The 13,119-nt window shown below is 51.2% G+C and overlaps 1 protein-coding gene and 1 long non-coding RNA gene across 3 annotated transcripts; one reads left to right on the top strand and one right to left on the bottom strand.

Annotated features, from left to right (window-relative positions):
* Positions 1–4,182: 4,182 nt before the first annotated feature.
* TOPORS (TOP1 binding arginine/serine rich protein, E3 ubiquitin ligase) lies at positions 4,183–9,260 on the bottom strand. 2 transcript variants are annotated; one of them, XM_087742332.1, is made up of 2 exons: positions 8,882–9,260; positions 4,183–7,746 (listed from the first exon to the last, which is right to left on the bottom strand). In XM_087742332.1, the coding sequence occupies exons 1-2, from the start codon at positions 9,041–9,043 to the stop codon at positions 4,741–4,743; spliced, it is 3,168 nt and encodes a 1,055-aa protein (XP_087598458.1). In that variant the 5' UTR covers positions 9,044–9,260; the 3' UTR covers positions 4,183–4,740. The 2 variants fall into 2 exon arrangements, with proteins under 2 accessions (XP_087598458.1, XP_087598457.1); XM_087742331.1 differs by lacking the exon at positions 8,882–9,260 and adding an exon at positions 8,500–8,590.
* Positions 9,174–12,355, top strand: LOC148050428 (uncharacterized). Its single transcript, XR_015701059.1, has 3 exons — positions 9,174–9,278; positions 9,535–9,778; positions 11,618–12,355. It is a non-coding gene; the product is annotated as an uncharacterized LOC148050428 (long non-coding RNA).
* Positions 12,356–13,119: the final 764 nt, after the last annotated feature.

The following is a 13,119-nucleotide window of genomic DNA, read 5'->3' as shown; positions in this document are numbered from 1 at the left end:
TGCTTAAGGGGAAGGGCCCTTTGTAGTGCAGCCTGGATTATTATCTAGTCCTTACAGGATGGTTCTCAAACAAGATCCCAGTTCCATATTGACAGGGTCTGCACGCATGCAGAGCAAGAGATACCCCTCGTGGATTTATCTGCTCACATGTCTGTCCTGAGATTTCAAGGAACCCCAGGTCTGGCAGATAAGACACCTTCTTTCTCAAAAGGCACCTGGAAGCCAGGCAGCATATCCAGGCAATCTCAAAGGGCCGCAGATACAGTTACGTGGGCCACTAAATCCAGCACCGTTGCCAGCAGAAGTCTTCTTGTCTAAGCCTACAAAATTGTGCCAGGTGAGCCCTGGAAGAGGTGTAATGGGTCTCATTCCTACCCAGAGCCAATTAATGCAGCTCAATTCTCTTCCATGGAAATAGGTTTCTTAAAAGCAGATGATGCCATGAATCAGCTTGCTTATTCCTGCTTTGTGGGTGGTGCAGTGGGAGTGATGAGCTGGTTTACCCAAAGCAGCACTGGAAAGTCATGGCTGCCTGTGGCAGACCTCTGATTTCCTAAGCTGAGTTTACTGCCCTAGACACAGAAAACAATCCTTTGCATTTTAATGCCAGTTTCTTAATAATGCATGTTACAACCAGACAAAGTTTCCCACATTGTAAATGTCTCTTCAAAATATTAATAATGCTTTTGACAGCTTGCTCTTTTCTAGTGTTTTTCTAGTGCACATGCCATGCAGCATGCAGCTCCCTGCGTTGATAAGCTGTACAGGTCACCATTGTTGCTAGCAGCTGGGCACCAGCGCTGCAGCTGGGGCTGCTCAGCCTTGCTCTGCTGTGGAGCAGGGCTTTCACTGGGATTACCTGCCAAAAGCAGTGGTGGGCACAGTCTTGGTTTTACACAGAGGGTGGCACCAAGCCGTGGTGCTGTGTAGCAAGGCTGTACCAAGCAGTGTGGGCTGGCAGGGGAGCAGAGCCCTGAGATGTGGGGGCAGAGGGCAAGGCATGGAGGCGTCCAGGCCTGGGGTGACGAGCGATGGGGCACTGGACCAGGCCTGGTCCTGGAGACACCCTGGCTGCAAACACCTTCCCTGGGACCAGCTGCCGAGATGCATCCCTGGAGCTGAGGAGAACTCGCTCTCGGGGGGAGAAACAAAGAAATAGCACCTGAGCTACCTGGAAGGAGCCGTTAGCATTAACATCCCACCCCCTCCCTGGCAAAGGGCTGTGTGGTTGTATTCCAGCTCCCTCCAGACAGCCCCACCGACCCCAGGCTGCAGCAGACACCGGAGGGGGAAGGTGGGCACAGCACCAAAGGCTGCCTGGGTGGGGACAGCAATGCCATCTGCACTGTTAGTGACAGCGAGACTTCTTCTGTAGTCTTTATTTCTTTATTATCTTTCTCTAATAAGTAGATTGAGGCAACTGATGGTTGCAGCAATGGCAGAGCACAGGGGAAACCAGAGGAAACACCTGCGCTCGCACACCTTTGCGTGCAATCCCACTCACACCTGTCCTGTGTGTGGGTCCCTAGCCAGCAGGACAGAGGCCCTGGAGAGATGGGGTTCCCGAAGCAGGAGTGGTCAGCCAGGGAGACATCCTTGGCCCTTGCACAGCTCATGGGCCACCAGCATGCCTTCCTGATGGAAGCTGCTGGGCCACCAGGCCAGTTGTCCTCTCTTTCCAAATAGCCGAGTTGAAAATGAAGTGTGTAGGGGGCAAAAAGATGTGGAGTGGCAAAAGAACTTTTTTTTAAGATCATTCACCTGGCGAGCATAGTTGCAAGAAATAATAGTTTAATCCATGGCCACCTACATGAACATGCTGTGCTTCCTGCCTGAGATGTGCAAATCCCTCTTCCAGTGCTGGGGGAGGCAGGGAAGTGGCTGCTCCCCACCCTAGGCCAGGTCTTGCTCTGTCCTTCTCCATCACCCTGGGGAGCTACAAAGCTCCCCTCAGTCCATCCAGCAGCATGGACAGCACCTCCCCCATAACACTGGGAAGGCCCTCGATGGTGGGATCTTGGGCCTGGGTATGAGGAACAGTTTCCCTTCCCTCAGGTGTGGTGCCTACACGTCTATGATCAGTGGTTGGTAACACAGGAGGGACAAACCTTGGCAATACAGAGCTCTGTATACATCAGTCACGGTCTCCTCCTCCTACCAGCCCCAAAGACTGATCTTCCGCACCAGCCTGACCTTCTGTGAGAACACTCATTCTCATGCGAATTCTTCCGTCACTCTGCTATTGCAGCAAATAGCTCAACAACCTCTCCAAAAATCCCCCATACTCCAGAGAGAATAGCACCTTGGAAGTGAGGAAAATCTTAGAAGGTGTGGTGTCACCTCGTTAATCCAGAATGGTTATGAAATCACCGTCCCTTGCAAGTAATGAAGAAGACTGCAACACATGTTCAGTAGCTTGCTGAAATGACTCACTTTGGGATTTAGGTACCAAGTCTTCAGTGCTGTCAGATGTGCTCATCACTATCTTTGCACACACAATCATCTAACAGCTGACACGTGGGATCCACATCTGTCAGCCCAGGGTGTACTGGGTTTACGTGGCAAGGTTTTGGTAGCAGGTGGTGCTGCAGGATGGCCTGTGTGAGAAGAGACCAGGGGCTGCCCCATGCCACACACAGACAGTTCCAGCTGGCTCCAGAACAGACCTACTGCAGGACACAGCTGAGCCCATCAGTCATGCTGGCGGTGCCTCTGTGAAAACATATTTAAGAAAGGGTAAAAAATGCTGCAGGGCAGCTGTGTGAGGAGTGCGAAAAGCATGACAGAAACAGCCCTGCAGATCAGAGAAGGAAGGGGAGAAGGAGATGCTCCAGACTCCAAAGCAGAGATTCCCCTGCAGCCCCCAAAAAAGACAATGGTGAGGCAGGCTGTCCCCCTGCAGCCCATGGAGGACCACAGTGGAGCAGAAATCCACCTGTGGCCTGTGGAAGACCCCACGCCAGAGCAGGTGGAAATGCCCTGAAGGAAGCTGCAGGCCATGGAGAATCCACGCAGGACCAGGCTCCTGGCAGGAGCTGCAGCCACTTTAGGAGCCTCCGCAGAAGCAGGTTTTCTGGCAGGACCTGTGACCCTGTGGGGGACCGACACTGGAGCAGTCTGTTCCTGAACGATTGCCACCCTGTAGGAAGGACCCATTCCAAAGCAGAGGAACAGTATAAGGAGGAAGGAGCAGCAGAGACTGACCACAACCCCCATTCCCCATTCCCCTGCACTGCTGGCAAGGAGGAGGTAGAAGAGTCAGGAATGAAGGAGTGAAGTTGAGACTGAGAAGGGAGAGGAAGGGGGGTTTAGTTTTGTCTTTGTTTCTCATCATCCCACCCAATTTTTAATTGGCAATAAATGAAATTAATTTTCCCCAAGTCTATGTGGCCTGTGACAGTAATCATTAAGTGGTCTCCCTGTCCTTATCTCAACCCACGAGCTTTCCCATCTTATTTTCTCCCCCATCCTGTGGAGGAGGAGAAGTGACAGAGCAGCTTGGTGGGTATCTGGCAGGCAACGAGCCAAGGTCAAACCCACCACTCACGGAAGCAGTAACATAGGAGAGACAGAAGGCAACTTCCTGGTTCAGTGCTGAGAGCTACTGCTGTGCACACAGAGAAGGCCCAAGCCCGGAGAACAAAACCCTGCCTGAGCCCTGTGCTTTGCACATACATGCAGCAGGACATCTAGGGTGAGCTGAGCTGGGTGAATGTTGCCTAAAGCAAGGGGGTCAGAAGGAGCTGCTCTATTGCCAAGGCTACAGACAAGGCAGATGTCTTCCAGTATGTAGTGGTAGGGCATACAGAAGAGGAAAACAGGCTCTTTGAGAGTTGAACAGCAATAGGATGCAAGATAGAAGACACAGACTGCAGCAAGGGAAATACAAAGAAGAAATTTGGAAAAAAAAAAGTTTCCCATGGGAATACTCAAACATTAGAAGAGGTAGCACAGAGAGGCCATCCAGCTCTGGGAATATTCAAAACTGAAGAAATCCAAAGCAATCTGATCAAAGTTGTTCCTGCTTTCAGTGAAGGCTGGGACCTGACGACCTCCAGAGGTCCCTTCCAACCTGGAGGATTACTGACAGCACAAACATCCAATGGTCTGTATTGGTAAGACACCCAAAACCAAAAGATAAATGTTCTGTTTGCAAAGTACACAGTCCACACATTTAAATTCATTTGAAAAAAAAAAAAAAGAGCCTTATTGCTTTATTCAGATTTTGACATAGCTCACTTTTACGTTACTGGAAGTCCCATTGAAGATCTATATAGAAATCGCTGACCACTTTCAGCAAAGATCAGCTTAAAACAAATAGATTAAAATTATGGTAGCATTCAGGTAGAATAATTTCTTACGAACTAAGCTATTATTCCTTTGTCTAAGAAGAGAAATCCCCATAAAATGCATTTTCTGGCTTTTGGTTTGGGCTCCTTTTTTGTTGTCCATTTTAAACAAAACTTTGAAATACTCTATGGATATATCTTACATACTACAAGAATACAGGATGGCTTTATGAAATTACAACTTCCAAACAGTCTTCTGAGAAACTTTAAAAGTTATGTACTAGCAATATTCTATCTTCTTTGACTTAAAAGTGCATACACATTCAAAGGTTTTACACATTTCCCAGACATTTTTAACATACAAATATCACATCAGGTGTTTTTGTTCTCAAGGGGAAAAAAGTAATTAAATCAAATTCACAATTTTAAGAAGTGTTCCGTGGAAAGTGTGCTACATTTTTTCTTCCGGGAAACCAAACCAAGAGGATCTGTTGACAAGACTCTTTGGCAGTCTCAGTATCAGTGGTCGTCTCTCTGGACACTCTAGGAAGGAAATCCTGGGGGAAGGCAGTGGACTGGAAGGCGCTGCTGGTGCTTCTTGAACAAAGCTGGTTACAGTTTCTGTGTGAGAAGTGTTACTGCTGGTATCCGCTATGATAAGACTCCGATCATCATCTGTTTCTTGAAGCTCGACATCAGCATTTCTGATGTCACCATCTGAGTCTCCCCGTCCAGTACGAATTCTGTAGTTTTTGGCTGCTCCTCCAGTTTCTTCACCAACTCTGTAAACATCTTCACATCCTGTCCTTTCCAGAAAAGAAGATGGAGACTCATTTTCCCTCTCATTTATCCGAGTTGTGCCTTTCCAAGTAATACTGCTGTCACATTTGGTACTTTCTGGCTCCTTGCTACTATCACTATCAATTGTAATCACCACTGGAGAGGAATGTGCCAAGTTACTCGTGTGATGTTTCCGGTGTTTCTTCTTATGCTTTTTCTTTTTCTTTTTAAGATGCTTTGTTGTGTCTGTCGCTTTTCCTTCATAGACTATCTCCACACTTGGACTCCTCAACTTTTTCTTCTTTTTCTTATGCTTTGTCTCGCTGCTTGCTCGATTGTCTGAAAGGCTATCTTCATTTCTGTAGCAGTCACTGAATTTTGAGAAAGTTTTCTTGGGGTCATTTTCTCTTTCTAGACTTGTGCTCTCCATGAATGCATTCTCCAAGTGGCGAGTTTTGTACTTCCTTTTTCCACCAGGCTTTTCACTTTTCATTCTGTCAGTTCCTCCAGAAGGGGTCCTTGACCTGTTGCTTGATCGACTCCTTGACCTGCATCTTTCATAACAGTAATAGTGTCTCTCATGGACTCCCCTCTGGCTATGCAGATCTGTCCTTTCAACAAATGATTGTGACCTGCATTCTGAATTAGGAGATGGTCTTGAGTAGAGAGCATTAGACTGAGTCCTCCTCCTGCTGGTGGATTCATAGCCATCTTCAAACGCCTTTCGACTACACAAAGCATAATCCCTCTGGTATCTACCTTGATAACTGTCTCTTACATAATAACGATCACTGTCTCTGCTTCTTGATCTCCTTTTGCCATGGCCTTTGCTATGCGATCGTGATCTGCTTACTGCTCTGGATGGAGTGCTCTCACGACTTAGAGAGCCCCTCTGGATTTTCAGAGAGACTCTGGTGTCATGAGCCCTTGACCTCCTGCTGCTTCTCTTGCTCCTGTGTTTGCTACTATCTCTGCTTCTCGATCGTCTTCTTTTAAATTGGCTTTTGCTATGATGCTCCCTCCTAGACCAATGACCATGACTGCCTTGACTGTTCCGTGAACAGGATTGTGGGCTCCAGGATTTTCCCTTTCTAGACAATCTGTGATTCCAAGGGAAGCATACTGTGTCACTGCCCGGGGAGGGGCTCCAGCTCAAGTCCCGTGGAGACAGATCTTTTACGTTACATTTGTTCTTCTCATCATCTTTTGACTCTCTCTTCTCAACTGCACGAGATAAGCAGCTTCTACAACTACCTACATCCTCCTTATATGCGGGGGAACGTGGTGAGAAACTCCTGCTTGGTTCACTATCACTCCAGCTCCGACACTGGATTGGCTGCTGTTTCTTCACATCTTCCCTTTTCTCTTCCCTGATGGACTCCTCAGAGTCCGAGGACAGCTCAACCACTTCTGGTGTCCTCTCAGCTAACGGCTTAACATACCCAACAATAACACAATTGTCCGAGGAAGAGTCACTGTTGTTTGAGTCAGCATTAGCCTGTAATTGAGTTTGCAGTTTGGTTCTTCGACTCTTTGCAGCAGTGTCCTCGTCAGAACTTTCTGACATCTCCAGAGGAGAAGCTACGGTTGCACGAATCTCTTCTGAAATGGAATAGGAAGGCCCTGGAGTTTCATCATCCCAGGGGGCCTGACCAAGATTGGTCACAGACAGACCTTTATCTGGCCCTTGAGAACATGCCATATCTGGCGATATTGTAATAATTGACAAGTCTGAGTGGCTTCCTTCATCATATGATGGCGCAGGACAGTCATAATTGGCGTGTTGGTCATATGCTTCTAAGTTAAAAGGACAACGGGCAAAACTGATGAATTCATGTAAGAAGTGTTCAGTCCGATTCAGCAAAAATGGCTTTAAATCGTCAGCAAAGGCCTGACTTTCCAGATCATACCTAGTTACGTTACTCATGATAATGTGCTGTACAATATTAACCAAAGATCCATGAGCACCAAACAGGACTGTAAGTTCTCGCTTCAACCAAGGAACCAACCTGTGAAGGCAAGCTGGGTTGCGGCGGAAAAACTCTGCTGAAATGTCTCGATAGCGGCCACCATCCTGAATACTACGAATATGCACACCAGTACGGTACAGAGCTCTGCGGAAGTTGATCATGTCCTCCTCCTGAATCTGCCGCAGAGACCTGCCCTCTGCGCTAGCCTGCCTCCTTGAGGCCAACCTCCTTATCATGTGCTGAATCTCTCCGTCTCTCTGCCGCACTGGTTCGCTGGACAACCCTTCAAACAATATCCCATTACCTGCAGGGGTCAGCGTCCTTCGGGAAGGGGAACTGCCAGTGCGGCGTTCCCCTGTTAAGGTGGTACGGTAACGAAATCTCCGACCATCAGGGCTGGCAAAAGAGCTGTTTTCTGAAGGGCTGAGTATGTACTCCTTAAAGTCATCTTCAGCACGAATTGTATGGAAAATAGAAAAAAAGGGTTGCTTGCAGAGAGGGCATTCTGCTTTGTTTTTCGACCACTCCTGGACGCAGCGGAAACAGAACCTATGCAAGCAGCGATCTAGATATGCAACATTGTCAAATCTATCCAAGCAGATGGGGCATTTAGAGTCAGGAGACGCATCTGTTGGCAGCTTGCTGGTGCTGGCTTTTGGTGAAAAGTGGCTATCTTCCGAAAATCCCTTATCTGCTGAAGTCATGTTCTACAAAAGGAAAAGAAAAAAGATCATTGCTACCTCAGAGAGACAAACGTTAAAGTCTAGACACCGAAATCCATTACAGTCATCTTTAAGGTTGCAAAACCCAGCATTAGCAGTGAGAGGACACTGAACAAAGAGGCAGCACAACTACTTTGCTTGGCTTCTCTTCACAGTGAGATCTGGCTCTTCAGTGCTGCAAGTTTTAAACAGAGATTGAATCATACTGGCATATATGAAGGTAACAGGCAGGGCTCTGTCTTCTTCCCCACTCATAACTAACTGCTTTGACGTGGTTTAGTAAGTTTAGGATTAACAACACGGTATCCTCCGAAGCACACTTCCAAAAGAGACCAGCGTTTATATATGCAAAATATAAGAACAGTTAGTTTTGCCCTTTAAGAAAAAAAGCCAAAACAAGTAATTGCACTAGAACTAAACTACCAGTTTCCAAGTTCTGCTGGACCTGTCCTGTTCCTGCACTCTCTGCCCATGTTTTGCTGGGCACTCGTGCTGGACCACATATGGCTCGTTGGACTAGACAGCCTCCAGGGATGTGTTCCAGCCTACATTAGTCTTTGGTTTTAAGACTGAAGCAGAAATAGGCAGGTGTCATTCCTACACCCATCCTCAGGTACGCGCTGCCTTTGTATGTAGTCAGGCTGTCAAGCGTGGTTAGCATTAAATCCATCTACTTTAGAAGTTATTTTGGGTACCGGCATTATTCTAAGGCATTATAATTCAGTGAAAATAAGTTACCGTGCTACTTCAGAACTCATTACTCCCTCTTCTGCAGCAAGCCCGGGAGCGGGTCGCAACTGCCTGTGGGACACCGGGCATGAAGCCTGCTATGCCGACAAGCGGGACAGAGACACAGACACGGACACGCACACGCGGGGCGTCACAAGGGCACGCAGGCAGGGGATGTCACAGGCGCACGCAGGGGATGTCACAGGCGCACAGACGCAGGCTCGGGGGGGAAGGGGATCCCTCCCGCCCGCCCGCCGCTGCGGGACGCCTCCCCGCCCAGCTCCCTCCCCCGCGCCTCCCGCTCCCTGGCCTCGGGCCGCCGGCCCGGCAGCCGCCTCCAGCCCACCGGAAGGGCCCGGCGCTGCCCCCGGGCCCCCACGCCCGCACTCACCGCTGCCGGGCCCTCGCTCCCCACGCGGGCCGGGGCCGCGGCCGCCTTCAGCCGGTGTCGCGTCCGGCAGCGCCCGGAGCCGGCAGCCTCTCGCCGCTCCTCCCCCGGCGGGCGGCGGCGGCGGCGGGCGCCCTCCGCCAGGCGCCGTAACGGTTCTGCCATCGGCGCCGGCGGAAGCGGCGTTGCCACGGGAACGGTTGCCCCCCGCCACCAGCGGGGCCGCGCCGGGCCGGCGCGCTGCCTGCCGGGAGCGCAGCGCGGGCGCCGTTCTTTGGCGTCACTTCCGCTCTGGGTGGCGACATCTTGCCGACGGGCGGAGGCGCTGCGGGGCGGAGGAGGAGGACAGGCTGCAGTGGCTCCGCCGGGGCGGCGGGACCCGCGCCCGCTCTGCTCCCTGGTGCGTGCCGGTGCCGGCTGCGCCGCCGGCGGGCGGGGCGGGGCGGGGCGGGGCGGGGCGGGGGGTGCAGGCCCGGAGCGGCGCGGGGTGCAGGCCCGGAGCGGCGGGGGGCGGGCGTAGGCCCGAGGCCGCCCGCCTGGAGGGCGGCTTTACCGCCCGTGTGTACTTCTTGGTGGAGGACAGCGGGACCCGGGGGATTACGGGAGCGGGGTCCCGGTGCTGCCGCCGCCGACGCGCAATGCGCTTTGTCCCGCAGGTGCTGGCTGCCGTGGTGGTGCTTTCCTGGGGTTTCGTCCTCTACGGGGCACGGGTGGCCGCCCAGCGGCAGCTGGAGAGCGGCCTCCTAGTCCAGGGGCGGCCCTGGTCAATGGCAGGGCTCGTGCGGCACCGCCGGGAGCTCGGTGTTGTCTCCGAGGGTACAGAGGAATCCGTTGGAAGGGTGGAGGAGCCCTGTGGTCAGTTGGGCAAATAGAGGGTGAATAGCTTTTAGGAAACAGAAGGTAAATAAAGCATAAACAGTTATTAGGAACAAGATCTTTCCTTACTAATTAGTACTGGCGCCTATCTGCAAGAGACACCCATACCCATATGTGCAAAAAAACCACACTGAACACAGCCAGCTCTACAGACTGCTGTAGACACGGTGCTACCATCTGCAGCACCTGCATGTGGTGCTACCAGGACTCGCATAGAACATGAGCACAGCCAGCCACGTCCCTTTTCTCCTCCACAGCTGGTAAAGAGTGAAGTTCACTAGTGAAAGCACACATGGGTGTGCAGATCCCCTGAGTACCAGCACAGCCCGTCTCTTCTGTCTGATAACCCTGCCCCATATCCTGAGCCCTCTTACTCACTCCTACGTACTAGCTGGTCCAGCTTCCACCAACTGCACAAATGTGCACTGACACATTTACCCAACAGATGCTCCACACCTGCAGATCTCTCCAAGTACCAGCATGGGCCTATGCCTGATACCCTGCCTGGACCCAGGGACTCCTACTCACCAGCTAGCCCAGCCTGAAGTTTGTTAAGGAGTTGCATCCCCACCCTCAACACTTTTCCCTGGTGTTTGGGGGAGATGAGACCACTTCCGCTCCCCAGCAGGCAGCACCAGGCACGTGGGCTGTGACCTGCAGTCCTGCTTTGTGTGCTGGTGCTGAGACTCGCTTGCTTTACTCACCCAAGTTCCCCCAGTAGCTGCACCTGGGGCACACATACCAGTCCTGTCCCAGTGGCTGGAGCTGAGATGCTCACTGTCACCTGTGCCCTTTGCTGGCACTCAGACCCTTACCCACTCCCATTGCTGGCATGATAGGAGGCATCCATATCCAGAATGGTCCTACTGGGTTGGCTTCCTAAATGCTGTTTGCATGTGTTGGCTCTTAAGTGAGGTGGGATCCACTTGGAGAGTCCAGCTCTGGAATTCTACAAGTCACCAACATGGGAAGATGGAAGGTCCCCCAGGTTCTTCACAGGGGGATTTTAATTTCTGAGCTGAAAAGAAGCAATTTTGGAAGTTAAATGGGTCTGTTTTGGGCTGCTGGTTTTCTACACAGCTGGGAAGAGCAGAAGTCTTGTGGCTCCTCTCCCACATCCCACCCACAGACCTCAAAGCCAGGGCAAAGCCTTCCCCTGGGTAAGCCTGGCCCTGCTTCCTGGGCTGTCAGGTCCTCTGAGGTGCCTTGGTCAGCGGCAAGGGTTTTCCCCACTGGCAGCTTCATGGGAGTGAGAGCGGGGAGGGGCTTCGGTCTTGTGTCCTGAGCAGCAGCCACAGCACGGGCAGTGCCCAAGCTGTTGACAGTGAGACCCGCAGTCCCTGGGGGGGACACAACCCCAGCCCTCTCCCCCCAGAGCTGGCGAATGCCCTCTCAGGCACGGCAGCAACAGTTCCTCTGGGGAAGGAGGTCAGCAGGAGGCTCAGGCTATTCAATTCGTAGGGTTTTTTTTATCACCTCCCATGTTAGTTTCCTCACCCCACAAATAATACATGAAAATTGTTGTAGACCCCTGCAGTGCCCCTACAAAGGTTTCTGTGCTGACAGAGAGGCTCCCTGCCTCTCCACTGACTTCTTCTCTGAGTGAAAGCTGAGTGGCCGGATTGTCCTTCACTGTCAATGCAATAAGGGCTCAGCTTTGGTGCGCTGTTGTCCTCACTGTGGTGGTCAAGCAGTCGCCAGGCGCAGTTATCTTCTCCTTCCCTTGGCCAGCTGGGCACTTCCAGGAGCACCGTGCCAAGAGCAGGAGTGACAGGCTGGTGGGCCGTGTTGGAAACACACTCTGACCACCAGCCTGCTCCAGGCTGTGACCTCTCATTGTTAGCTTCTCCACCTTTGTTTCAGGTGCCAACACTGGCATGCCACGGTAGCTGCAGGTGGGCGAGTATTGGTCACTACAAAGTTTCGGGTTGCTCCGCTCTGCTGCAAACCTTCTAAGTGCCATTTTGCAGCCACCACGATGGAAATCGCCCATTCTGGCTTTGTTCCTTTTGCGTAGCGAGTGTTCGTGACCACACAGAGCTGGTTTACCTGCGAGCTGCCACGAGATGGCAAAACACTCCCCAGCATCGCTCCCAAGCCTGCTTGCCAGCACCGCAGGCTGGAGGCGTGCAGGGCCGCAGGGAAGCAGCAGCAGCGGCTGAATTTCTCTCCCCTCGGGTTACCTGCCCAGCACCGCAGGCTGGAGGCGTGCAGGGCCGCAGGGAAGCAGCAGCAGCGGCTGAATTTCTCTCCCCTCGGGTTACCTGCTGCTCGGCATGCTCAGGGGTGCCTCTCCAACAGCCTCCAGAGGACCAAGACCTGCCCGTTGTCTCTGGTCCCTGGAATTCTAAGGCAGAGCCTACAACTGCTCATAACAGAGATGAAACGCCCAGAAATGTCCCTGCCGCTGACTAGGACCTTGCACAGTGACAGCAAGGAGACAGAAAGAGAACTTGCTCTTTTTATGTCATGGTCCTTTGCTAACTGAGAAAACTGTGTGATGTTTCTGCAGATATTAAGAGAACTGAGAGTCTCAAGAGCTTTTTCTCTGCCATACCCTGACTATTGTCCCTCTTCTCTCTCCCATGTTGCTATCACTGTGCCATGCCAGAGTCGGTGTCAAGGGTCTAAGAAACATCCTCAGCTCCACATCCTGACATTTGCCTGAAGCCACGTCAGGATGATGGAAGCAGCAAGAAAGAACTTTTTTCTCCCAGGTAAAATGGGAGTGGGACCAAAGCCCCCATAGAGGTTGAGAAATATCTCCTTCAAGTCTAGTGAGGAGGACACAGCTTGCAGCTTCTATCTCTGCAGCTCACTCTTCTGCTTGCCTCTGCTACTTGCCCAATAACAGTAGCTCTTTCAGGAAAGCAAGAATTAAAATCATGTGCATCCCAAGGATTTGAAACTGCCACCTCAGCAAGAAAAGTCTCTGCATTGTGCCATTAAAATCATCATAAAACATACACTGGAGAGCTCCGGGTAATCAGAGAAATCCCAGAAACTTCACGTTTAGATGCAGCTCAGTTTCTCACATTGGAGTAAATCTTCATTCTGATTCTTCTGCCTAGATGTTATGCACTGTCTTGAAGACAAGGCCATAAGGATCATTGTCCAAGATCAAGCTCCTGAGACATGGATTGAAAGTAATTTAAGAAGACCTCTAGTAGATTACTAGTCATTAGAAATAAGAGAATATAAGCTCAGTGTATTGTCAATAGCAGTATTAAAAATTTACTTCCTATGTAGTTTTGATGCCAGTTGTCTCATTTCTTAATACACTTGAGCTACCTCTCTCTGAAGAAGCTGTCTCTGAAGCTGCTCACTTACAGTGTTATCACCTGTGTTATATGCTCCATCTCCCC

This window comes from Nipponia nippon, unplaced genomic scaffold, assembly GCF_047370975.1.
Source record: "Nipponia nippon isolate SJK-2023a ecotype South Korea unplaced genomic scaffold, ASM4737097v1 scaffold_8, whole genome shotgun sequence".
Classification (NCBI taxonomy): domain Eukaryota; kingdom Metazoa; phylum Chordata; class Aves; order Pelecaniformes; family Threskiornithidae; genus Nipponia; species Nipponia nippon.
The sequence above is the reverse complement of the archived record's forward strand: the minus strand, read 5'-3'. Positions and strand labels throughout refer to the sequence as shown.

Excerpts from the sequence above, each read along its gene's own strand:
- TOPORS (XM_087742332.1), bottom strand. The coding sequence starts at position 9,043 with ATGGCAGAACCGTTACGGCGCCTGGCGGAGGGCGCCCGCCGCCGCCGC. Across the intron at positions 7,747-8,881 it reads GGAGCGAGGGCCCGGCAGCG|AACATGACTTCAGCAGATAA; the intron begins GTGAGTGCGGGC and ends TTCCTTTTGTAG.